Source organism: Gavia stellata, chromosome 11, assembly GCF_030936135.1.
Source record: "Gavia stellata isolate bGavSte3 chromosome 11, bGavSte3.hap2, whole genome shotgun sequence".
NCBI lineage: Eukaryota > Metazoa > Chordata > Aves > Gaviiformes > Gaviidae > Gavia > Gavia stellata.
This window is the reverse complement of record NC_082604.1, coordinates 3,107,457-3,134,428: the sequence shown is the minus strand read 5'-3', so window position 1 is coordinate 3,134,428 and position 26,972 is coordinate 3,107,457. Positions and strand designations below refer to the sequence as shown.

General features: G+C 50.3%; 1 protein-coding gene across 1 annotated transcript; it reads right to left on the bottom strand.

Moving 5' to 3' along the window:
- Window positions 1-1,644: 1,644 nt before the first annotated feature.
- C11H3orf70 (chromosome 11 C3orf70 homolog) lies at window positions 1,645-21,842 on the bottom strand. The gene is made up of 2 exons (XM_059822753.1): window positions 21,665-21,842; window positions 1,645-2,666 (listed from the first exon to the last, which is right to left on the bottom strand). The coding sequence occupies exons 1-2, from the start codon at window positions 21,840-21,842 to the stop codon at window positions 2,110-2,112; spliced, it is 735 nt and encodes a 244-aa protein (XP_059678736.1). The 3' UTR covers window positions 1,645-2,109.
- Window positions 21,843-26,972: the final 5,130 nt, after the last annotated feature.

The window sequence follows — 26,972 nt, the reverse complement described above, 5'->3', positions numbered from 1 at the left end:
CCTGTGCTGGGCGCCCGCCGCGAGAGCTGGTGAGGAGCACCCTGGCCTCGGGAAGGGCCCCGCCGCCGCTACGTCCTTGGGAGGACACATCTGCCAGCCCGCTCCGTCCTCCCGGGAGGGAGAAGCCGCCTCTGGGAAGAAAGCTCAGGCAGGGCAGGCACAAGAGTGAGCTTTTTCAGCTTTCCACTCGGATTACAATTGAAAGATTAAATATGAATAAATGCTGTAGGTTTATACATAATGCTTCCTTCTACCTATGGAATGTGTCTGAATGGTCAGAAGACACTAAAACATTGTTAGAAACCTTAGTTAACCAAGAAAGACAACCCTGCCCTTAAAAAATAAATAAATCCTATTTAGTTTTACTACGGCCTTCGGTTAAATGCCCTCAGAAAAACTATTCTCAGGTGCCTTGTGAGAAGGTATCTATTCATGCAGTGGCCCAAGTTCCTCATTTAACAAGCATTGCACTTTTTACTGTAAGTCATCAAAACTATAAAACCTATTATTTTTGTCTGAAAGTGTTAGTCTAAAAAGTACAGTATTACTTTATAACCATTTATGGTAAACTCCTAGCACACGCACTGTTGCCTAAACGTTTTCTAAAGATACTGATTACAAAGTGTATAAAATTAGTAATACATGGTCAGGATACAGTGAGAGAGATGAGCCATCCTATAACACGGACTATAATCTAGTATCAGTCACTAAACTGTACACATCTATACAGCCTTATATTCACCAAAGACTTTTGAAACGTAAACAGCAAATACACAAAGAAATTCAGTAATGCTGCTGAAAACACAGTAATTACTGACTCCAACTGATTCAAGCTGGCTGAAATCTTCTGAGAATGACATTTTTGTTTCGCCAAGCCGGGCTGAAACCAAACCACCCGCGAGACAGCTCGCTCTGACCAGCCGTTTGAGAGGACCCCTGTTCAGAATCCGCTCTTGCGGGTGCAAAGGAGCAGGAGCCGAAGCTTCCTCTCTCCGCTAGAATGACCTTGGGCTGTATTTTAACAAGCACACGCACTACCGAGCCCGTGGGCCGCCTCCCACGGGCACCTGCACGCTGTCCCCAAGCTCTGCCGACACAGTGGTGTGGCTGATAAAACTTTTTTTAATTTTGTTATTCTTCAGGCGAATGCAGACCCTGAGGCCATTTGGTCCTGAGCGCAGTGTCCGGCACCAAACCAGCCCAGGAGGAAGCAGCAGGCAAAGCCGAGGGCGGATTTTTTGTGTGTTTGGAGGTAGTCACTTCCTTCAGCTATCATTTTACAGCCCAGTCTAGCATGGAATCGCTCAGACAGCTGCGCTTCATCTCTGCCTGCTCCCCCTCCTGCCGAGCTGCAAAAGCCAGATCCCCTTCCCGAGATCCACGTAGAGAAAAAGGGGCCAGCTGGAGCCAGGAAACTGATCCCCCTCCGGAGCACCGGTTGCCTTCTCAGGAGATTTCAGAGCCTGACCTAACTCAGCAGATGCTCGGTGCATAGCCTGGAGAAAAGTTGGAGGCACTTTGTGCATTCTCTAGCCTGCCATACCAACCCGCTGGAAGAGCGGTGCCAACAGCCTTCGTGAAGGGTCGCACCAGCACTAGAGAAAAGGATGGGCAACGCGCGAGGCCAGAGAGAGACGGAAAGAGCCTCTCGTCGCCGCACCTCGCGTAGCTGTTTGAGAAAGAATAAGGGCAACGCGGTTTTGCTGCTGGCAGGCGTGCTGCACCAGCTCATCCTCTGTGCTTTGAAGGCCCACTGCAAACATCCTGACAGATGGAAACGTTTCGAGTGGCACATCCTCGTATGAGAAGCAGTATATGATGTAACCCAGACCAAGAAAAGGGCCTATTTCAGCTATAAAAGTCTTAAGATTTATCACTACCGTACGTGCAGACGTGGGAGATCTGGTCAGGCTGAGAACACGTTAAAATTGCTCAGGCTGCTGCTGTGGTTCACCAGTATGCAAGTCCCGTGACCGCGCTCCCATGAGGAATCTGAAATATCAAGTGCACTGGAAAAAAGGGATTGTCAGAAAAAAACAGAAAATATAAATACTACAAAAGCAACATTACTGAGTGGGAACTGGACTGATCTGGTAGCAACTTGTCGGATCACACAGTGGTTTCTATAGTCTCAATCACTTCCATTTCGCACTGCGAGGGTGACAAGAGCGGGCATTCATCTGGTTCCCAGCTGCTATCCGGGCTGTAATCTTCTTCTGAACTGAGCTCGGCCACCCCCTCTGTGTCCTCGTCACACGACTCCATGTAGTGAACCCCCACCGCATTGATCCCGGAGTCCTCGGAGCTGGAAGGGGACGAGCAGTGATCTGGTTTTGGTGTATTGCTCTCTTTTGTGATTAAGGCATTGCGAACAGGGACTTCCTCGGGCTTTATCTTGTGGGGCACGGGGGGAGGCTGCCTCTGCACGTAGCACATCTTCCCGTTGATGCATTTCACGCGGTAATTGTCAATGAAGAGGTCTGCGATCGTGCAGAACTGCGGGGAGTCAGGGGGCAGAGGGGGCTGGAAGACGGGCGCAAACTTCAAAAAGTGTTCGGTGAGCGAAACGGAGATCTGGATGGTGTTGGTAGACTCCCGAGGGCGAACGGGTATTTCGGTGCTGGGAAGCTGCTCTACGGGTGTCATGGGCTGATAGACGTATTTACCTGCGGGGAAAACAGAAAAGCAGCATTTAAAGATCTTTAAGTTAGAAACAAACTGATGACAAGCTGCTTGCCCTTGGCTGTTAATAATAACCAACGGTTCCCTGCAGCCAGCGGCTGCTCTGTTTTCAGTGGCCTCAAGGTATTTAGTCCTCTCCTGGTACGGTTCTCCGATGCTTGATACTATAGGTAAGCATCACCTTCCCCACCCCGGTCCAGCTCCTCTCCCTTGTCAGCTTCGAAGGCATCTATAGGACATCACCAACTCTCGAAAATTAACTCCAGGGGCACAACTCCACAGCTAAGAAGTGGGACAGACAGCAAGTCTGCCTGCGCCCCTTTCTAGGGGAAAAAAAACTGAAAAGATGCTCAGAGACTTTTTTTTTCACTGAACACAGAGCAGTTCTAGCTTACATCTTTGCTACTACGATCCAAATTTTATTATATTATTATCACTCCAAATTACAATGAGTCTCCCTGCATGCGTTCCCATGTTCTTTTTTTCTGGGGACTAAATCGTGTTTTTCTGTATTATGAACCAGAGGTTCATACATGACTGCAATTAGAATTTTAAGGCAGAAAATCAGGGAATTCCCAAGCCACAGAAATGCTTTTGGCATCTTGATTATCTGGTTAAGTAGTAAGAAAATAGGATTATGTTGGTTATATAGAGCTGAACCAAATGCAAAGTGAAAATCTTTACTAAAAGAAATAAATACAAGAGCAGAAAATCACTACTTTGCTAGGAAAAACAGGGAAACCTGAGGCTATGCCTAAGACTGTAAAATGCTGCATTTTATTTGCATGAAGCCTCTGAAAGATTCATGTCTCCCTAGGGGTCCGTACACTACGAAAGCACAAACTTCCAGAAGACTTGCAAGTAGCGGGGCTCTCGGAAGAGTTTTGATGCACGAGCTGCAAATACTGCTTTGCAAAGGCAGAAAAAGTACCAAAGCACTGGAGGACTGTTTTGATGCTCAAAGCTCTCCAGGTAAGGAGCAGAAAGCCATCAAAGTCTCGCTGCATTAATGAATCTGGCTGTGCTGTGACGAGATCTGCCACGCGTTTTTGTGTTCGTAGCTCAGAGGCAGGTGCAGCCCTTCTCCCCCGAATTACCCGTTCCTTTAGCAAATCGGAGCAGGGATTGCTCTTCTGCTCAGGGAGGCTGAGCAGGGCCCGGGCCAGCGGCAGGAGAGAAGGGCTTTCCTCTCCCCGAGGAAGGGCTCGCTCCCTTCGCCATGCCTCTCTGCAGTGAAATATCCCATCCTCAGCCTGGGAATCCTTCCCGGACGTGGGAGCGGCTCTGACCGCAACAAGCTCCCAGCCAGCGTGGCAGTCAATGCCGCAGCTGCCTGTTGAAAGCGCCGGCAATGGGGCGCGCTGAGAGGTCCCAACTCTTGGCTGCAGCAGCCTCCGAGGTGTTCCCGGGCCCACGCGCAGGCTGTGCTTTGCCAGCCCAGCTCCGGCACGTCACCAGGGGAAGCCTCGAGCGCTGGGGAAGGCTCTTCCCACCCCTGCTGCGCTGTTGGTATTGGAAGGGAGACGGCTCGTGCGAAAGTCGGCTGCGCTCCTCAGCGGGGACTTCGGACCCCCACGGCTGACGGACAGGGAGAGCGGAGGGAACGCCACAAAGAGCGCGGAGCCGAGAGAAGAGTGCAGGGGAAAGCTCAGGGGAGCACTGGAGCGTGGGAGAGGCACAGCGCGAGGCCAGCACACGCAGAAAGCCGGCCCAGAGGAACGAGCACCAGAGACGCAGAAGAGAAAAGCCCACCCCTGTCGTGCCACGGGAGAGCAGCCAGCCGAGACTGAGAGCGGCGAGACGGCGGCAGTGGGTGGGCAGGAGAAAAGAACATTTTGTGACTAGATCTGACCAGCTCCCCTCAAATACTTCATCAAGCACTTTGTTCCCACGATCTGTGGAATGATAATGAACAGAGCCACTGGAAAAGCTCAGTGAAAATAAAACAAGCTTTTCCCCCTCCTCTTTGATTATGGCTGGATGGCAGCAAATACAAAGACATCCTCTCCACTTGCCATCTTTTTAACATACCACGGTCTAGTTTTTAAACTTGCTGTGACTCAGAGGAATTAAGCACTAGCATCGAACAACTGAACACTTCAACCACAGGCAGAGCAGAGCTCTTACTCCTCTGGTGCCCTTTGGAGCAGCAGCACAGGTATTTCGGATCCGGCAGTCACCGAGGGATGGGGTCTCCCGGGCATTTTTCAAATCTTGCTGACGCAGCTTCCCTGGGGAGCACTCCGGGGCCGGTGGGCAGACCTTACCTTCCCAACCCGCTGCACCAGCAGCAGCCCATGGCTTCCTGCCATCCCCTGTTCACCAGAAACCCTTCTTTCAAATGAGCAAACGTTAAATACGCTACCGTCTTGCAAAGCAACACAATCGGATGACTGATTAGCGTGCTGCTGGTTGGAATAGCGTCTGATAAAATTCAGCTCATGGAAACTGAAACGCAGCCTACGTGGGATCAACCTACCCTCGCCTGAACCCCAACGCTGTATTTATATTCATATCTTTGGGGTGCTTCTGTATGGGCTCCTATTCTGTGCCGTTGACAACCGACAATAAAAAACAGATACTAGTGAAAAAAAATGTCTCAACTCTTATTTTGCGCCACCTCTATTTGAAGGGTCCAAGGAAGGCCCCGGGGAAGATTTTAACGGGATCAAGAAAAAAGGTATCTGCACAACAGGACTATGTTTTTCCACTTCAAATAGCCACCACGTGCTGGCGGAAGGCTGGGGGACGCTGGGAGAGGAAAGCAGGGGATTTGAGCTAAGGTAGCTTACAGCACGGTCACTGAATGATGAATCTTTGATTCATCGGTTTGACCTTCCCCCCCCCCCCCCCTAAAAAAAAAAAAAAAGAGGAGGCGGGGGCAGATGAGGTGTTACCCGGGAGCTCAGCTGGTTGTTTTACCATTGCAGCAGCATGTGGTTAATTCTCTGTGTGTTTCAAAACTGCCCTGCTGGCACCGATTTCAGGGTAGAAGAAAACAGCGGCTATTCTCTTAACGGAGGATTTCAGATCCCCGTTTGTGTGACCTTACAGAGGCTGAAACCGTTTCCTCACGTTCCAAGGACAAGCTCTGCCAGGGTAAAGCAGGAATCGCCCTACAGAAAAAAGAGCAATTTCTACATGAACCGATTGCTACGTTTCTTTAGAATTCTGCTACAAGTTTGTTACGTTTCAGCTAGTTTTAGGGCCAAGTTTGTTTATTTTAGACAGATTAAATGTCTGTTTTAAAACATGATCGGGTCCCTCTTTAAGGGGTGCTGGTGCTCACAGCTGGGACTCGGGCTGGATCCCGGACAAAGCTGTGGTTGCAGCCTCCGTTACAACTCCTTACCCTACATAATGGCATCAGCCATGGTGCATCCTATGAAAAATAAATGCAGACATATAAAAATGAGATCGCCCCCCACCCCTGCAAGCTTGCAGGATTGGCAGGGATGCCTTTTTCACAGCAAACTATCCCAAAAGCACAAGTCCCCAAGTTCTCTTATAGTACGCCTCGGTCTGAGCAAACTCCCACTGAAATAAACAGCAATATTTCTGCTGACTTTAAACAGCTGGCAAAAGTCTATGATCAGATAGTATTTTGAGCACCTATTCTGATACGTTCCTTTTAATACGTTAGCACGTAATTTATTGCCTATTTATTCCAACCAAGTCAGTTGAAGAACTCTGCAATTGAGCTGCGCTGATGAATGCTCCTGTAAATTACAGTGTTTTGCATAAATACAGATGCCAGACCAGACACTGCATCGCAAGTTGTTTCCTGGGTCACTTGCCACCGCTGCCTACGCGGAAGACGGTAATTCAGCGAAGGAAAAATACTGCACGTGCCGCACACACGTCGAAAAATCAAACTCCAAAAAATCAACTGTGAAAAGCGGTTTGCTGCATTTGCAGAAGTTTGGGAAGCTCTCGAGCACTATAATAGCCGCTATGGAGAAGCGTCACAGTTCTGGCTCTGCAGGTCCACCACCGTGGCGAAAGGGCTCAGGGGAGCCAAGAGCCCGTTCCTCTCCTGGGTGTTTAACAGGAAATGTGTGAAACTAGGCTCTGCCAAAATTATTTTCATGGTAAGTCTCAGTTATTCACGACAGCCGTATGCTAACAGATGATATGATGAGATGCGAGACAAGGAGAGACTTCAGAAGCAGGTACGCAGGCTACGCTTAACTATTTGTCGCAATGGAAAGCCTGCACCGGTACCTGCGCTTTCTGCTGCTATGCGCTCGCGAAGCGGTATCCTCCGTCAACACGGCACCTCTTTGGCTGATCCCAGTCACGCAGTGACAGCAGTTTGTGCACAACTAAAAAGGACTGCTTGTTTTTCCAGTTCTTCGTTATTCAACTGACCCTTGTGAAAACCTAAAACCCAAATCCTCCGGAGAATTAGCACGTGCTAAAGCCGCTACCCAACTGCAAAACAACTATTCCAAACGTGTCCAAGGAGGTAAGCACTGAGCGGTGCTCATCTCCCTGCTTCTCTGTTCACGCAGATAGGCTTTTTATTGCCAAATGGGATGCATGCTGTTCACCAAAGCCTTGGCTCCACGCCTCCAGTGACACCTGCCAGCAGGTTAAGGCAGAAGCCAGCAGAGCGGTGAGCTCCATCGTGACCTGCAGACCTCAAGCAAACTCCCGCAACTTGGGAAATTTTTTTATCCCCAGAAGTAGACGCACGCTTCCATATAATATATGGATGAAGCCTGTTTGTGGCATCAATTACCAGAACTATGTGGCTGATTGATTGGAAGCTGTGTTACAGTGTTTCCCGCTTACAAAAAACAAATAGAAGCCTTTAGAAGCAAGCCACGAGGTCGTTTCTTTCTGATTTTTTGCTAATTGAGCAGTCTGCATGCATCCTCACTGAACAGACACAGCAGCAATTTCCATGGCTAATACAAAATAACTTAACCATGAAATAAGCAGAGGTGCTGCTTAAACATTTTATTCTCCACTTCCCTTCGTCCCAGCATTCTAGTTTACCTCTGACACTCATTAATGTGCTTGGCACATTAAAAAAAAGAATAAATCCATCTTTCAACAGTGAGGTTTCTCATAGCAAAATCTCATGTTTTACCCTCTCAAAATGCTACTTTAAAGGATTTTTTTCCCTAATAAACAACAACATGAATTGCAATGTGCTTCAGAAAATAATGAGTGCTGTGGATCTTCAGTTGTGGATCTTACGAGTCTAAGTCAGCAATACATACTGTGTGTATTTGTTTGCATGCAAGACATTTTAGACACCTTTTAACTGAAACATAAAAGCTTTTTTCATATGTGTTCTTTCCCCTGCAGCTGCTTGGGCAAAGATTTCTACACCTTCCGATCTGCCAGCTCATCTACTCTCTAAAAATCAGCAGGGTTAACGAAGACCTGCTAACTGTGCACTATTTAACCATAACCTGGCTCAATTTAACCCGTACAGCGTAGGAACTGCTCCCAGGCGCCTGAGCTTGCGGTGAAAGCACCTAGCCGAGGTGCATTGGAGGAGAACCAGCTCCGATCTCACCAGAGATTTCAGAGCTGTTGGCTGCGACGCACGATTCAGGGAGGCTGAAGCAGTGACCTCAACCGTAGGACAAAGCGCGTGGGCTGACATTTGGGCAGCTGTGTGTTCCCACCGAATAAGGTGACAAGTGAGAGGACAAGAGGGAGTGGCCTCAGATTGCGCCAGAGAAGGTTTAGACTGGATATTAGGAAAAACTTCGTCACCGAAAGGGTTGTCAGGCATTGGAACAGGCTGCCCCGGGAGGTGGTGGAGTCACCATCCCTGGAGGTATTTAAAAGACGTGTAGATGAGGCGCTTAGGGACATGGTTTAGTGGTGGACTTGGCAGTGTTAGGCTTATGGTTGGACTCGACGATCTTAAAGGTCTTTTCCAACCTAAACAATTCTATAAGGGTCTACAAAGGGTGTGTGCAGTCGGTGCCTGTGGTTTAACAGCAGAGAGCTGCTCTTTAAGTGCTGGCGACTTGTTTCTGCTTGAACCTATGCCTCTGTAACACCACCAGTGATCTTTGGTTGCAAAGTCAGCCAGGATTCTCACTCCAGCTATGCAAGGCTATTGCCACACACAACCCTGCCAAAAAAATCAACTTACATGGGAGGGAAATCGGTCCCACTATGAAGAACATAGAAAAAAAACCCATCTGATTAAACACTGCACAGCTTTGAAGGAGTGAAGACGAAGCAAGTATTCGTCATGCATGTGTAACAGGAGACAGTATTAGCTTGGAGGGACTCTGCATTAGTCTAAGGAGAGTTCTCAGCACAGGGGCTCATCCACCTCTCTGTGCGTGGGGCAACCTTGGAGATCAGCTTCTCAAGCACTGGCTTTCTTCATAGCAAAAGATGGAGAGCTACCACGCGTTCTTCCAGCGGGACTTGGTTCATCTCTCACCAGAGTGGCAGGAGAGACAAGTCTGTCCCTTTAGGAAGAGCTGACTGGCTGCACACCCCTCTGACGTCCAAATGAAGTTCTCTCGCAGGTGATGACAGCTACAAGCTGGAGCAGTGTGTTGCTGCCTGGATTGGCACAGTAGCCCAAGGACAGCGTATAAACTGTCAAACACCCAGCTGGTTCTCCCAGATCCCCGGGGCGGTGGGTGACGCAGGTGGCAGACAGCTCTGCCGTAACAGACCGGCTCACGGTCAGCCCGTGCCCGGGAAGGAAGTGGGTATCGTTTCGCCACTGACAAAGCAGAAGTCGGGGCAGACGGAGGGTTTTGCTCCTTTATAGAGTAAAGCAAAGCTCGCTGCCTACAATCTGGAGATGTATATTGAAGGGCACTCAGCACCCTAAGCCTGCTTGAGGTACCCACCACAGCTTTTTTTCCAGAAGCGTTCAGCAGTGTGGAAGGGTCATCTGAAAGCGTGATACGGGTCCGAGTGCCTACCCGAGGGTGCTGCCTTCCAGCGCCGCAGGCTGCAACAGCGGACAAAATGACTGCCTCTGGCCTTCCTTGTTCTTTCCCTCTCCAGTTATATGCACAGCTTGGGACAACAAACCTTCTCAAACAAAGACTGCCCTAACCATAAATATTCACCAAGGACTATAATAGCTTCAAATTACGCTTTGCTTAGAGCACAGTAATAGCTTTTCCAGAGGGGTGAGAACAAATGGAAGGAGAAACCCAGAGTACATTTACAGATGGCACATGTAAAATAAAAAACACTGCTAACCCAGTTTCCCTTTCTTTGTATCGTACAGAATATCCATCATGTCGTATCTAGCAAAACGTCATGGGCTGTGTTGGGAATGTGAGACACGGACTAAGCCACCAGAGGAAAAGAAAAATATTTCAGGACACTGAGGCGCTGTCAGATTTGCAGTACAAGCTCAAGTAGAGCTGAACTGTGCCGTTGGTGGTTATAATGAAGCATAACTAAAATGCTTGTTGACCTTGAAGGAGCCTCGTAGATACGGTATGCAACACCTTAATGCAAGCGATACTTTCACCCTGTGCTTCTTCCAAACAGCTTTGAAAAAGCACTGAGATTCTTCAAACAAATTTCTAGTGCGGGGAACGCAAACAGAGCACCCTGCATGTTTCCAGTACTTCTGGCACAGCTGGAAGGCACAGTAAGGGGTCGTAAAAGAGGCTCCAAGGACACAAGCCAAGGCTGCAAAGGAACACCAGTTACCCCACCACCACTATAAAAGAAAAAGAAGCCATGCAAGAGGACCTTAGCAGTCTGGAAATACACCAGGAAACATTAGCAGGCTCTGACTGAAGAAGCAGCGTATCCTTACAAACAGCACCTTCTCCCAGAAGCACCTACATCAGAGCACTAACAGATCCATCCCATTCCTGACCTCATCCAAGCACGGAAAAGAACAGCTCCAGCAATGTTTCTACGGTGGCTCCCCAGCAGTGATTCTGTACAGTTGCCAGCTCTCTCCTCACGGGAAGGAGAGGTGTTCCCTCGCATTGCTGTATAGCGAGAGACAGCTGTGACAGCTCTTGGCTTGATGAGCCATAAGCTTTTCACAGGAAACCAAGAAGGGGGGTGGGGGGGGGAATCAGCAAGTTTTTCTTCATCAAATTTGTATTTTAATGCCCTTTTGTCTTGATTTGTTTTAAATACAAAAAGGATTGTGATTGTACATGCTGTGAGCTGCCTAAGCCTTTCAGGGTTTGCTGTGCACATCCGCTTAAGAGCAGGTAACTCTTAAATGCAAACAGACCCTGGAGCTTCCTTCTATCGTTCCTGCTCTTTCCTCTCGTTTCTTACATGGATTTACCAGACTTAAAGAAAAAGCAACCCTGGAGGCTTGGGAAAATGTTTCATGCAGCCATAAACCCTCTTAAAGGGGCCGTATTTGCTTACTAACCATGGTAAGGGAACAGAATATCGACACCCAAAAAAAGCAATGAACAACAACATGCACCACATGCGCGCTTTGAAAGGAGCTCTTTCCTTTCGGTACCTGCGAGAAGTGTCATGCTTATCACAGGTACTGTTAAGCCCAGCCCTGGCTGGGTTACAGGAACACGGGCACCCCACAGCGCAGGCACGAAAAGCGCAGCAGGCAGTCTTGGGTACCTCCGCAAGCACAGCTTACCATGAGCACAGCGGCTAAGTGCTGGCTATCTGAGCCCAAGGATATTTGCCTTCCACCACCGCTTGACAAAGCTACCTCCAAAGGGGAGAACAGTCACTCTTTGCACATTTCCCTGAAAAATGTTATCCCCAACTTACACTAGGTATTTTTTAAATTCAGTAGAGAAGATAGCAAAAAATGGCTTAGTGCTAAATATTTATTCTACAAAACCATCCCTGTGCACCATCTGCTCAAGCTTCAGCATCCCATCATTTTCTTGCAGACAGTCAGTGTGCTGATACGGTGACAAAGAAGGATAAGCAGGGCTCAGTGTCAGAAGCTACCTAGAAAATGAAGGCATTTCCTGGTATAGAGGAATCCCAGGCGCTAGAGAGACAAGTTGCAGTCGTCTTCCAGGTGCATAGTACAGCGTACCCCTGAACCCCTATATGGAATGGGAATGTTTTCCTGTGATTTCTCAAATAAGCAGAACAGCTCATGGGTTCCTGAATAGAAAGACATCTCCAAAGGACTGTACCATGCAAGAAAGACTCGCGCTCTGTGCCCACAGGAGACAGCCCGGACAGAGAGCTGAGGCAGGAGGTTGGGTTTTGTAGCTTGGAATAGATGCATCTTTACGGCTCCGGCCTGTTTTCTTGGTGGGCTGACAGGAGAAACGATGGCATATGCGATGTGCTGTACCTGTGCTGCTCCCTTCCTCTTGGCAGAGTACAGGGTCTCCTGCTGACAAGTCATCTGTGCGGTGGCCTTACCAGAGCACGAGCCTTCTGGGCTTGACAAACAACACATTCTTCAACTTCACTGCCAGGAACAGTGTCCTTATTATCAATACGGGCCATTCTTTTAACCCTCGTCCTATTGCTTCTTCTGGTGCCTGGCTACGCGTGTTTCCATTCAAACTTCATTCAAACCAATCTTCGTATTTCTATTACAAGCTTCTACCGAACCCATTTCTGGAGAATTTAAAGGACTACTCTCCCTGCTTACGCCCGGAATACATCGCCGTGTGCAGGCATGGGTGCCAACCTTTCCCTCGGAGGGGTGTGGGATCCAGCAATGCTCTGCAGGAAGAAGTAAAAGACCACATACCACCCTTGGAGGCGGAGGAGGTGGGCCATCACATCACACAGTGCCACTGCGGGCAAATGGCTCAGAGCAGCTGGACAACGCAGGTGGGAGCAAACTCAGCACTTGCTGCTGTGGCAGGGTAAGCGAACGCCGGCAGAGAGGTAAAAGCATCGTCCTCGGTTTCACACCAAGAGGGCCAAGAACCCACGGCACCAGCTGGGGAATGTTGAGATCTAGTGGTGCAGGGTAGGAAAAACAAAAAGGTGAGTGTCTCCTTTTGCCTGCCCTGCCTACAGGCAGGCTAATGCTGGTGGGCTGCAGAAGACTGAGCTGATCAGTCCACCCTGACACAACTCATGGTGTCCAAGCCTTTCACCAGGGACAAGAGGAAATGGCTGCAAGTTGCACCAGGGGAGGTTTAGGCTGGATATTAGGAAAAACTTCTTCACTGAAAGGGTTGTCAGACATTGGAAGAGGCTGCCCAGGGAGGTGGTGGAGTCACCATCCCTGGAGGTATTTAAAAAACGTGTAGACAAGGGGCTTAGGGACGTGGTTTAGTGGTGGACTTGGCAGTGTTAGGTTAACGGTTGGACTCGATGATCTTAAAGGTCTTTTCCAACCTAAATGATTCTATGATTCTAAGAGGCACTTGTGAGTGAGTGCAAACACTTGCAATGTGGCTCAGGATGAGCAAAGCACTGAAATCTGAACAACACAGGCAGCCACGCAGCATGAAGCAGCCAAGCACCCTGCCTGCAATGGCTGCAGGTGTGCTCCGGCACCGGCACCACGCGTCAAGCAGCGAGAGGGACGAGAGCAGAGCGTGCTCTCGCTGGGCACAGCAGGGAAAAGGTTTCAGGACTGGGCGTAAGTACACAAGCAAAACAAGCAGTTTCGAGAGCACGCATGTGGGCTCTCGAGCTCCGCAGCCACCAGTGAGAACAAGGATACAAATGCATGCCTCTTGTTGAAATTGTTTTACAACATGGGTTATATATAAATTCCAACTGTTACGTTGCCTAAATTAAAGTATGGGTATATTAAAAACAAGGCCCAGTTGCCAAGCAATCAGATTTTACTTTCCCAGTAGGTTTTTGACTTCCATCTATGTGTATATACTGAACTATTGGCAAAAACATCTCTAAATTGCACCAACTGCACTTCTTGAATTCTGTGATCAGACACTACATAAAAATTGATTAGTGGAAGAATCAAAGCCATTATGAAAACATACTCTGTATCTCATGGACAGATAAATTCATGAAGATGCTGGAATAAAAACCACAACACACTAAAACAGGGTCACTTTATATGCACAGAGAGAGAGGGAGATATGCACTATCTGGAATCCAATCTACTGTCAACCAGCTTTTTACATTAGTATAAGCTTGTGCCATCCATCAACAGCTAAGCCCACGCTGTCACTGCCATCATTCTGGAACATCGTACAATGTTTGTGAGTAAAGCATTTTGCTTTTTGTCCCTTACAGAAAAAAAAAATTCTGGTATAGCCTTACCAATGTGCAGAACTAAGTTACCAAGGCTTGAAGTGAGTCATGAAGTGTAAGGCAGCGTTGGTTAAATTGAGAGCCATTACATAAAAACACCCCAAGATGTCCATCCTCTACAAGCCCGGCTCTGCTGATTGATTGCATCCACATGAGCAGCCACAAAACAAATTCCTGATGAGCACAGAAGTGCTGCCAGGAAATTCGAGGTCCTGTGCCAAGTACCTGAAAGCCCTCTCCAGTGCTTCCAGCAAACCTGAGCACCCAGGCAGCTCTGCAGACCTGCAGGATGGAAACCATGAAGATGACAATCTCGTGACTCAGTTTGTCTCATAGGGCAATGCAAGGATATGACCGTGGGCTGCAGTTTAAGACCCATGAAACGTCCATCAGCAACCACAAGAGTAAGGATAATGTTTTAGAAGGCGCTGCAGCCGTACACTTTCGCATTTAGGCGCTCGGAGTAAGCACGCTCGCAGAGTCAAGCTGGCAAACAGATTTCCTCACCTGCAGAGTCCAGGAAGGAAGCCACACACTTGCCAGAGGCACTGTACTCCAGCACGGATTTTATCTTTGAGCTGTTCCTCTGCAGTGAGAAAAGTACCTGAAGCCTTTTACCAGAATGAAGACCTCTGAGCAGGAGCAGAGGCTCAGCCTTCACCGCCAAGCTGTTCAGAACGTCCTGAACTCACAGACAACCGCACCAGCTGACAGGACGCAAGGTTAATGAACTTTTCCTTCGGAAGTACTTGCTTCTGGAAGGAAACATCCACAGCCTCATCATTTCAGGCTGGTCCTGAGCAGGCTTCGTGAAAGCAGCAGGTTAACCCTTCAAGCAGCGATAGAGGAGAGGTGTCATTTATCTGCAACTCTCAGAGGCTCTTACCAGCGGAGTTTTGGGCAAGCAGACATAATTCTTTGTGAATCACGCTCCTCAGACGGACAGACAGATTACGAAACACAGCCTGGTAGCCATGCATGGCAAACAAGAGCTTTTGGCTGGCAGACAGCGTTTTGGTACACAAAGCCCCTTTTCCTCGGGACTTTTAGAGAAAGAAGTGCAGTGATTTCTATTCAATCCTGTATGAGGCACAGAAAAATTAGTCCTACAAGACGTGCTTACAGCAAGTAACTGGAATTTAAAGATTTTCCTGTGGTCTCTTCCTGTTAAGTGATATCAGGGGTTTTGTTAATAATAATAATAGAACACGCATGTCTCTAAACATAACTGCATTATAGTAAGGATTCCAAAATGAATGCCAGCAGGTTCTTTCAAAGGCACTGATGTTCCCACAGGGTATGATGAATTTACACCTGTGGGTTCTCTTTCTGAGACACAGCATCAATAGTACATTCATACTGTGATTTGCGGATTATAACTAAAATCGGAGCAACAAAACGCAATGCAGGTCCAGAATGGTGCACCCATAAAAAACTGGCAGGTAAGTGTTTTCCCTTAGAATTACACTTCAGAATATATTAAGCTGACATTCTTCCCTTCATTGTGTACAGCTTAGTGAAATGAAGCTAGAATATCATAGCTCTTCAAAATACAGGTGGAGAGAAGATCTTGCACAGCCACAGGGAGCAAATCCTCATTAAAAGTCTTCGCATTACAAGCTGAAAAACCCACCCTTCTGCGGCTCTTGCCTGGTGCTCGGCATAATGCCTTGCTTGTGCACAAACATTTTGCCCAGATAGACGGACTTAAACGGGATGGATGTTCAAATCCTTTTCATAGCAAAAGCACATGAAAAATGTCTATTTATTTCTCCTAGGATTTGTAATCATCCTCCCACCACGACAAGCCGTGTTTTCAGAGAACACCCAGCCACAGAGTTCCTAGCCCCACTGCTCCATTCCTGTTTAGAGAGAGTTTTCCACAAAGAAAAACTTACGAGTTACTCCAAATACTCAGTCTCAGAATTTAAAACGTAAGCATGTTAACAACTCCCTTTTCACATTTATCCGGCAGCTCAATCATCAGGATGTAGTTTTGCCCTGTGGAACAGCACTGCTGAAATTCAAGTTGCCGTCACTAGTGCCAGGCTGGCTACTTCCAGTAAGCTCCAGTCTACGTCACCTTTCGCAGACACAGACACACGTAAAGCACTGGTACGCTACTGCCCTTTTGGTCTCTCCTGGATGTGGTGGAGAGTTTCGTGGCACCAAAAACCAATGCAAAGAAAACCCACTAGAACAAAAGCGAGGCTTTTGGAGATCTACAATGTATGCAATGCTGCAGAGCAGCCCAGGGCTTATTTTGGGAACCCCTCCAGGGCTGTAGCTGCTTCTCTAACATGGAGGGATCAACAGAAGCTGGCTGGCAGGCAGACACAACTCCTCTTTAGACCCCCCAAGCTCTGTCACGGCGCACTTGAATACCTTCAATAACCATTTTAGCTCCCTTACAGTGGTCTGTTACAGGAAAGAAAGGCTGCCTTGCTGATTCCCTGCTTATGGTTCCCACAGGCGGACTGTGGTCTGAATAATTACACGGGCTTCAAAGATTGTCAGAGCTCCTGCTGACAGTTTCTGTCGCTCGAGAGGTGGGAGAGACACCACGGAAATGCTACTTGTGTGCACGGAGCTACTTACATGCGGCACACATCGCTGGGTAGCAGGGGAAATACCAGCCCGTGATGCGTGGGGCCAGGGTGCGTACGCTGCCAGAGGACGGGGAGGAGACACGATGTGACACACACCACCACATCTTTCTCTCTGGACAAGGTATAATCAAGGCTGGCTTCGACAGAGAGCTTTCACCAGTTTTGGGGGACAGAAAACCAATGTTTTTATTTAAAAATGTTATCAAATAAAACCACTGGTATTTCAAGTAGAGAAAAATGTAAGAAACATATCTGCTCAGAGTACCCACAGGTGCAGTGACTGTACTGATTTGCTTCACTCCCTGGCAGCAGCTGTGGAGATGGATAATCGCCTCTCACCGCCCAAGCACACAGCAGAGACCGACCGCAGACCCAAACCTGCGACTGGCTGGTGCACCTCCGGGGGACCTGCAGACGCCCGCAGAACAGACACAATGAGGAAGCGATGGAGCTTGCTCTGAGAGCCAAGAGAGAAACCCTGGTCTCCCTGGTCAGCAGGCAGATGAACAAGAAATGTGAATATACGCTGATCGTGCATCCCCAGAATACGTGCTGGCACAGCCAAAATGAGAGAAGTCCTTCTCCCCAAAACCACCCAGAAAACACATGCCCTTCGTGGCATGCCACCCAGCGTATAAACCCATTTTCTCCTCTTGGCCGAGGAATGACGGTTTCCTGGGTTTCTTGCCAAGCCTGCCTGACCTCACGCAGAAGCTGCCAGGTCTGGATCTAAACTCAGGGTGTAACAGTTCCATAATTACGTGAAGCACAGCAGGGAGCAGGAAGCTATTTCAAGGCACACCTGCATGCGTTATACACCACTTAGCAAAACGCGAGGGCGGGGGAGCATTTGTATTTTTTAAAACTTATACTGCCACCGCGATCCTTTTACATGTCTGAGCCTAGCAACTGTTTTCCCTTTCTGACCACCCAAAGGAGACCTCACAGCTTTCACCCGTGCTCGGTTTGTTTTCTTGTAAACGGTCCAAACAGCTGAATCTCGCAAAACTGAGATTTATTTGCCACGTTTATTTTTCAGTATAAGATACATGAGAGGCTTTACATAACTAAAAGCCTGCTTTTTTGATACTGAACCAGGGCAAAAAAAAAAAAAAAAAAAATCACAGAAAGGCTAATACAAGGTAGCGCAATTACTGTCTATTGATACAACTGCTGTGAAACGAGTATTGTGGAACGTAATGCATTCATAATGTAATTTTGATAACTGCAACATAACGTACTGAGAGTTTTGCAAGGTGTTTAACACAATGCAAGATATTCAGATTAAAAAAGGAACATGGTTGCAACAGAATACCCTGGTTTTGCATTGTCCAGGGATGAAGCCAATCTTGTAATTGTATCAAGTGTGATGCTTTCTCTGGTGAGCTAACTCTAAGGAAGTAAAATTAGCAAAACACAAAGTCTTGCTGTCAGGACAGATGTAACCCCAAGGATCTGATCCCTTCTGACAGAAGCAGGTACCACCACACAGCCAGCAGCCTCGCAAGCAGCATCTGTGCGAATCAGAGCCGCGGCGGAAATCCCGAGGCGAGGAAAGGAAGGCAGGCACCTTGCTGCAGACCTGCCTCGGGCGTGTGTTTTCTCTGACTCTGGAAAAAGTAGATCTGAGTAATTTAAGGCTCTCAACCCGAATCTAACAAACCAACCCCCCCAAGGCTGTCAGAGGGGAGGGGAGGAAGGTGAACAGGAGGCTGTCACCCTGGCAAGGGGAGTGCACGCAGGGCTAGACCGAAAGGGCGCCGTGCAAGCAAGAGAAATGTGTAACGGGACAAACGCAGGGGCTGAAGTCAAAACACCTCTTGGGCCAACACCTTCTCCCCTGCAGGGAAGAGGGCTCAGAAGGCTTGAGCCCTCATCCCGCTTCCACGTGGAGACGGGAGCCGGCAGGCGCGCAGATGGCTGGCAGCACGCAGGGGAAGGGTGTTGTAGACATCTATTGCAGCAGGAGGCGAGGTGCTGCCTGCTCTCCCGGACCCCCAATGCCCACAGGCATCTCCGGTGACACCCAATGCACCCTGCCAGCCCTCCCATCTGCAGCCTCCCCAAGCCCACCGGTGCTGCGTTTTTCGCGAGCGCCTGCTTACCGAGGTTTTAGCTGGGTTGAGAGCTCCCCAGGCACAGGGGCACATTAGAGAACCACCTCCCATCTCACAGGGAAATCTGCTCCCCACCAAGCCCGAAACAGACTGAAAACGACCCGAATTAAACTCCCAGGCTTAGGCACAGAAGTCATACAGTTGCCCACAGCACTTGAGGTTCTCGGAGCTGTTGGGATACACTAGACAGGCTCTGTGAGCTCGCCTGCCAGCTATTATTGCCATTTTACGGACAGAGAAACATCGGAGGTAAAGAGAACGCTTAAAGCAGTGCTCACTTCAGAGCGTGCCAACAAAAACGGCTTTGGGGAATTCAGAGTAGGTTCTTTCTCAATTATTACTTCTATAGCCAAGTGGCTCTGCAACGCTAAATTGCTTCTGTCACCGGAGTAAGCAGATGTGATCCTGAATACACATGAGGAGACAATCTACTCATTGTAGCGGTGGTGAGTTTTTGTAATTTGTCAGCGTAAGTGCACTTTAACCGAGTTGGCATTCTCCAGGACCTTGGACACTGATGGAAAATAATACTTCAAAGGCCATTTTAATTGATGTAGAGCTTCCTGTACCCCAATACAGCAGTTAAGAGTCGCAGAAAACCACTTTCAAGAACCCTGTGAGGATTCCCAAGCCAGCATTACAGCACTGCCTTTATGGAAGATAACTCCCAACCCGGTTTAATTACATCTCTGACCTCTGTACAATTTTCCATCATAGGACTCATCCTTACCCCTTTTAAGTCCAACTCAACTCATTCTGCAGGAACAGGATTCAAAGAGATCTTTTGCTCTGAAATTTGCATTAGGACATAACAGGGCAAGAAGGGAGCGCTCTTCTTCCCGGCTTTCAGAAGATTAAACAAGAAAATGAGGTATGTGACTTCCTTCATTTAAAATCATACAGTTTCACGGGGCAAATGTATCTCAAAGTTTCCTTAGCTGTAAAGGAGGAATTAAGAAGGAAGTCTGTACTTTTTGCAAAAGCTATAATTATTTTTAAACCTTATGATTGCCACAGGGAAGCTAAGGGTTGGATGGGATCTCAAGCGGTCCTTCCAAGAGGGAATCAGCTCCGTGCAACTCCTAAGAGACACCAGGCTAAGCCTTCCGTAAAGGCCTGCAAGGGCCCTGATTCCTCACCTTCTTAAGTACTCTGTTCCCTTGCTTCGTCGCTCTTCCTAGTTAAAATGTAAAACCTAAACTTTCCTTGCCCAGCTAAGCGATAACCGGTGATCTTCCAAGTCTGTGTAGAGAAGGACTAGAACACAACTTTCTTTGCAAGGCTACCTTTACACTCTGCAAAGCTCATCTCCCCTCCCTCCATCAATCTTTTACAGCCCAAGCAACCCCTTTGCTTTCGCACCCCCTCGTAAACCGTATTTTCTAAGCTGATCACTGCGGTCTCCTACAGAACCTCCCCAGTTCTCTGTCTACAGCTTTTTAAAGTGCAATGCTCAACACTGAGCCCATCAGTCTGGTTTCATCATTCCTGAGCTGAAGAGACTAATTAAATTGCACGCTCGCAACGCTCCTGTTAATGCCTCCCCAAGTGAAGGCTCGGGTTCTGGGTTTGGATTTTCTACCACAGAGGCCTCCTGCTGCTGACGCACACTCGGTCTGCGATCCATCTTAATCCCCAGGTTCTTCTCCGCAATGTCTCTTCTCTAGGTGTTCCCAGCTCCGCACTTGACTTCCCCTTCCCAGGAGCATCCCCAACCAATTTCAGGTAACATCTCCAGTTTATAAACACCATTTTGAGCTCCGATCCTGTAGCCCAGAGCGCTTATAAGCTCACCTATCTTGACGGCGACCACAAATAACTGAGACTAGAGAAATTTTGGAAGAGTGTATCTAGGTGACAGCTCGAGGGCCTTTGTGTCATCGATGAAATGCCGATGAGACATCCCTCTCCCTGTGCAGCAGGTGACTATGGCACCTTCTCTCGTAACCAGCTGTGCCACCACACGGCACACGTTTCAGCGCCCCGAGAGAAAAAAAAATGTTCGGAACTGATTTCAAATGGACCCCAAACCAAGGTGGAATTCCTAGAATGTGTATTTAATTGAAATAGAAGCTCTCATCCAAATAAAAGGTGGCTTTTTAGGCAGGCCCTTTTCCCCATTAAGCAAAATTTGCAAAAAGCGTGTGTGTGAGGGGGAATGCATGCAGGAGATTAAATTACAAGGAGAGCTGGCGACAGACTGCCGAGGAGAAGGGGATGTCAGGACTCGAGGGACATCTTCAGCAGCACCAAGCAACCCTCACGTGAGGGTCCGGCTTCAATCCCCACCACCCGGGCTTTAAGATTCCAAAACGCAACGCGCCCTCAGTGCACAGCTCCGTCACCATCTCCTGACCTCACACCGACACGCTGTTTGAAAAGCCTGTGCTCTTCGAGGCTCCGTGGGATTAATTATTCATCAAACTATGTTTGGACCTCCCCGGTTCAACCCCAGCCTCCATGATTATAGACGTCGGTACCTTGAATACGGATATTAAAGCCGGCGGGCGCCTTTTCAAGGGAGTGGGACCAACGCTGGGTTTTGAAACGGGAACTATCGGCTACGTATATCCTAAAGCAGTTACTTCTCTACTCACGAGACCGAAACCGTACGCCTGTAAGAGGAAAACCATCAGAACCGGCAGCCAGGCGGCTGGGGAACGCTTCCTCCGCTGCCGGGGACAGCAGCGGCGGGGTGGGAAGGCAGCCGCCAGCGCCGCACGCAGCTCACCCTTGGGCCGGCCCCGGCTCCGGGGGCTGTCCGGCCGCCGGGCCCTGAGGCGACTCTCCGAGCACCGCCGCTGCAGCCGCCCCCCCCCCCCCCCCGCCCCGCGAGCAGCCCCGAAGTTTGGGGTCCCGCGGCGGCAGGCTCGGCCCCGGGCTCTCTCCCCGGCGGCCGCGAGGCCACGGCGCTGCCGCCTCGGCAGGGACAGCTCAGGGGGGCGGGCTCCTCCCGGCCGGCACCCCCGCCGCGGGCCGGGGCGGGGCCGTGAGGCGGACCCGGGGCAGCGCGGCGCGCGGGGAGGGTGAGGACCGCCGGGGCCGCGCGCTCCCTCACTCGCTCGCGCGCCCGCCCGCTCCCTCACTCACAGTGGCACCATCCCAGGTGGCAGCACCAGTGGAGGCGGAAGCAGCGGCCGTGGCTGTGGGTGGCGCAGAGCGAGAGCCCGTCGCAGGGCTGGAAGTCGGGTCTGCCCGCGCAGCTGCGGGCCAGCGCCTGAGCCTCGTCCAGCTTCTCGCTCTTCGCCGCCGCCGCCGCCCCGCTCATGGCGCCGCCGCTCCGCCCGCAGCCCCCGCGCCGCAGCGGCCAGGAGGAGGAGGAGGAGGAGGTGGTGGAGGAGGAGGAGGAGAAGGAGGAGGAGAAGGCGCCGAGCCGCAGCGCGGACCGCCCGCCCGCCCAGCGCCGCGGGGGGCAGCGCCGCGGGCAGGGCCCGGCCGCCCGCCCCGCCGGCTCCGCCCCGCCCCGCCCCGCCCCTCCTTCGGCACCTCCCGCCCGGAGCCGGGCCGGGCTGTGCGGCGGTGGCCCGAGGGCGAAGCCGCTCCGGCAGCGAGGCGGGCGGTGGCGGCGTCCCACGGGCGGGGCGGGGCGGAGGTCGCGGCTGGGTCCCCCCGGGAACGCTGCGCGCCAGGGCACGGCCGTACGTTTTGACCCGTTGGGAGATTTCAGTGATCTCCGAAGGCATCCCGCAGCGGCGGGAGCAGCGGCCGGTCCCGGCCAAGCCCGCCTGGCTCCAAGGAGCGTGAGAAGGAGGCAGGCGGGCGGGATGGCACGGTCGGGTACAAGTTCAGACTCGATATTAGGAAAAATTTCTTTCCTGAGAGAGTGGTGAAGCACTGGAACAGGCTGCCCAGGGAGGTGGTGGAGTCACCATCACTGGATGTATTCAAGGAGCGTGTGGATGTGGCATTGTGAGACCTGGCTTGATGGGCATGGTGCTGTGTGGTGTGGTTTTGTTTGTTTGTGTGGTGTTGTGTGGTGTGGGTTTGTTGGTTTTTTTTGTAATGATTGGACTTGATGATCTTACAGGTCTTTTCCAACCTTAGTGATTCTCTGATTCTCTGATTCTCTGACCCGGGGCGCTCCCAGCGTGCGGCCCGTGGCTGTTGTACGAGGCAGGCGGGCACCGATCGTCCCTGCGGTGCCAGAGGCAACGGAGCAGGAGACCGAGCTGCTCGCAGACGTGGCCCCTGGCACTGGCGGTGCTTGGTTTGCATTTGATTCTTCACGCTACTTAGGTCATCTAATCAGGAAAACCGTTTCTTTCTAAGCATGCAGTGATTTTAAAAACACTGCTAAACTTTGCCTTCCGTTTTGTAAAATAATCAGTAGATATAATTCTGCTTAATAATGATATGAAAGTGTATTGTTATTTTCCAACAATGGTAGCTTTAGGCCAAAATTAAAGTTTGGATTTATCTTGAGCAGTGGCTACATTATTTGGTCTCCTAAATGTAGCGGTGGGCTTGTTTCCCTGTCACGTCTGAAAGGAAATTTTGCTTTTATTGCTCCTCTGCTCAGCACTAAGAGAGCTGAAGTCAGCTTTCTGTTACAACAGAAATCAAACTGGTCGTTTTCGTAGTCACTTATCTTTGTGCAATACCCAATAGCACTTTGTCAGAAGTAGTCAAAAAATACTTATTTTTCTGTGTTCTCCAGAATATTCCCAGACAGTTCCTTTGGGGTCTGTCCTTGGGAGAGATCCTAGAGGTGTCCCCATGCTGTACACCCTCCTGAAGATGCTCTGAGAGAATCATTTGCTTCCTGCCGACAAAAAGAGCTTAAGAACAATGAAGCCGCAGCTGTATCACTGTGATCGGCTACGCACTTTATGGGTAAAAACAAGGGATATGGGTGATAACTGCAGAGCAGAGAGTTGCACTGAGACTTTGAACAACCTCTGACCATCGTCCCTGACTTGCAGTGCACACCAGCTCCCGGCAGCGCTGCTGGCCCTGGGACCTTTCACCGCTTGCAGCGGTGCTGAGCCAGGCACAAGGCTGAGACCCGCCAAACCAGCACGTCCAGGTGAGCAGCTCCTACCCTGTGCACTGCTCTGTCCCCCGGTCAGGCTGCCAAACCTGTTTGCCATATGCATTTACGCAATACTCCCCACCTGCACCCCCACAGCCCCCTTCCCCCACCCAGCAAAGGCGCTGGAGGATGGAGTGAACCGGCCGGATGGTGCAGGGCTCTTTGGGGGAAGCCTCTGTGTTACGATGGAGGCTGCACAAAAAGGTCCTGCTGGTCCCTTCTGAATTGAGCCCTCCCTCATTGCTAGGAGTGGGGACGAGCACTTTGCCTCGGCAGATGGGCCAGACGCCAGAGCGGGAGGGCTGGAACGCTCACCCGCGGTACGCCCGGCTCCTTTCAACGCAATGCACGTGGACGGTCAGCACACACCTGGTCTGCTGCTGCCCTTCCTGCCCTTCCATTGTCCCGGGGAGTCTTTCACTCCCTCCTGCAGCATTTCAGTGCCAGGTGAGCCCTGGGCACACGCGACTGCGTCCCAGCTTATGCCCTCGCATCCCTGGGATGTGCAAGTGGAGGCTACAGCCTCTCCCTCTCAGCAGATGGTTGCCTCTGGCGCGAGGGAGAGCTTTTCACCAGGCTGAAGGGACGTTTCTGGGGCTGGTTTTGATTGCTGGGACAAAAGCAGCTGGAACTGGCTGAGGGTGGCAGGGAGGTTTACAGCGTGCCTCAGGGATGGGACCCGTGAAATTCAGCCTAACTGGGCAGGAGGTGGGTGCCCAGCTGCACCGAGCAGGGGGCTTTGAGCCTTCCTCAGCACCGGTCATCAGGACTGAGGGAGCTTCGCAGGCCTGTACGTTTTAAATGCCTCCGGGGTTAATTGCACTGGAAAGCGTCTTTTGAATGACTTCTCAAGGCTTACCTGCTTTTGTTTTGCTGAAATCCCACTGAAATCTGCCAACCCTCAGGACCTTGCTCAGCTGTTTGCAAGCAGAGGAGAAACTGAGTGCAAAATCAGGTGTTTCTTTGACACTGTCCTGTTGTCCTCCTGTTCCCTGGAGCCCGCCAGCAGCAAACAGGGGATGCAGCTCAGCTCCCATGAGACCTCCGGCCCAAGGAGAACTGCCTCCAGAGCCACTCTCGGACCCAGCCTGGGCTGTAAGATCACTTTTCTGTTAAAAAGAAATAAAGTGAAGGAAGGTGAACTATGGGTTACAGAAACGGGTGTAGATGCGTCTAGCAAGACTCAGGTGTCCCGCCCCATTCGGACATGGGCTGCAGGACACTGCTTCTTCGCACGCAGTAAGGCAGGGAGCTTTTTGCCTCCCTTTGAAGGCCCAGTGCTGCAGGGGACACGCTGATCAAAGCTAAAGCAATTCTCTCCTTTGGTGCACTCCCATTCTTTACTGTTTTGCAAAATGCCTGTGGCTGAGCAGTTAATGGAGGCATCTGCTGCACTGGCAGAGTTCACTGACTTAATTAAAGACATCTAACAATTCTGCAGCTGCATGCGAGAGACCACGGGTACTCGCAGGACTGAAACCGAATATCCTCAGCACCGAAAGCAAGCGTCCCCGCTGTGCAGAAACCACAGATCTGCAGCCAGACACTCACATGAAAGTAGAAGCAGGGCCCAAAGATTAAGGATGGACTAGAGCCAGCGTGCAATGTGCGTCTGTCGCCAAGGCCTCACCGTGCCGGAGAACTGTGCAACCTCAGCTCACACTCCTATAGCTTAGAAGGGTCGGACTTGCAACGAGCAAGCAGAGCCGGGGACATTCCTCGCCGGTAGGGATGGTTTTACCTGGAAAACATTTTTAACAGATAGTTTCTCACTGAGTGAAAATAGTTAGCTGGTTTAAAAAGACAGGTGGGAAAACTAATCCTGTACCAAACGGTTATCAAGTTCTCCTCTGCGTGGGGCCGTGTTCTCTCCCTGTTAAATGAAGAAACATTTCACTCATGGGCATATTTCTGGTATCACTGCATATTTGAGCTGATCGGGGACTTTGCAAGGCTGTTATTTTAACAATTTACCAAAGAGGCTCACAGAAACAGGCTGGTGCTTTCTGATTAGATTGGATGTCAGAAGACACCAAGGGCTTCGAATCAGGCTGCTGAGCACGGGCCGCTGCTCTGGGGGGCTGGGGTCCGGGGAGCTGCGGTTGTCCTTTGGCGTGCTCTCGCCCGGCCGGGAGCAGAGCAGTCGAGAGGCAGGGACTCCCGCACGCTCCTGCCAGCTGCGGGGAGCCTCGCGCCTGCCCTCTCGGAGCTGCGAATGCAACCTCTCAGCGCCAGCAGTGTCACTGATGGCTGGCTGGGATGTAAGGCAGACAGATCAATGCTATGCTGCTTTGGTCGATAGGAATTTACAAATGAACTTCTGTCAGGAGAGACGTTACTAGTGTGAACACCCTCTGTTCTCAGTAATTTCTGTGAGGGGAGATGAGAAGGGGAATGGGCACATCAAATGCACCAGCACAAAAGTGCTGCAGGTGAGAAGAGGCATTTTGGCCACAGGGTAGAAGCTCGTGGGTCTCGATATCCTGAGACCGGCATCTCTCCTACAGAGGGAGGGCATGCCCTCTCCTCTGCAAGCCTGCTCCCACTGCAAGCGGAATCACCCTTTCCTGACTCCAGTACGGGTGAACACCACGGCACGAGGCACAGGAGAAGGGATGTTAGCCCGGGCAGTGCACTGTGTCCAGAGCTGTCCTGCAGATGACATGACAGCCGCCAGCACCAGCCAGTGCTGTTGTGTAACACGTCACGCGGAGTCTGCCCGCGTGGAAGCAGCGCTTCACCTTTGAGCAAACGCTGGATTGCTCTCAGCTGTGGCACACAAGTCATTCGGGGGAAACTGCAGCAGTTTGCTGGGCCTAGAGTTAGCTCCTTCTCTGGTCCCGGAGAAAAATCCTCCCTGGAACCAGGCACTTGGGTTGGCTTGTGACTTCTGAAGGGTTTCCTGCCCTCGGTTTTGCACCCTCACCCACTGAAGGAGAGGGGTAGATAAAGGGCAAAATAAGACATATTTAGAAAAAAGAAGCATGCAGCCTTTTCAAACACAACACCCCCACCCCAACAGGAAAATGATCTAATTCTACTGTGTAGAGAAGCGATGGAGGTACGTATAAAGAAAGCACAAGCACATTTTCCTTTTTTTGCTTTTCCATATGAGATTATATCATCTGTCATCAGATAATCCAAGCACTTTTATTCAAATAAAAAGCAGAAGTTAGACATCCAATGACAATCTTCCTGAGAAGGGAACCCAGACCACCCTATTCCCCACACCGGACTGGAAGATACATTCACTAGACATGAGAAACGGGAGACTTTGTCCCAAAACATGAAGCCTGGAGCAAGTTTGGCTCACTCTCTCTCTGCTCTCTGCTAGAGACCTGCGGCCTCCCTGCGTGCCTGTAGCAG

Bases quoted from the DNA above. Each gene is read 5' to 3' on its own strand.
- C11H3orf70 (XM_059822753.1), bottom strand. From the start codon at position 21,842: ATGAGCGGGGCGGCGGCGGCGGCGAAGAGCGAGAAGCTGGACGAGGCT. The intron at 2,667-21,664 runs GTGAGTGAGGGA...TTTTCCCCGCAG, and splicing joins CCACCTGGGATGGTGCCACT to GTAAATACGTCTATCAGCCC.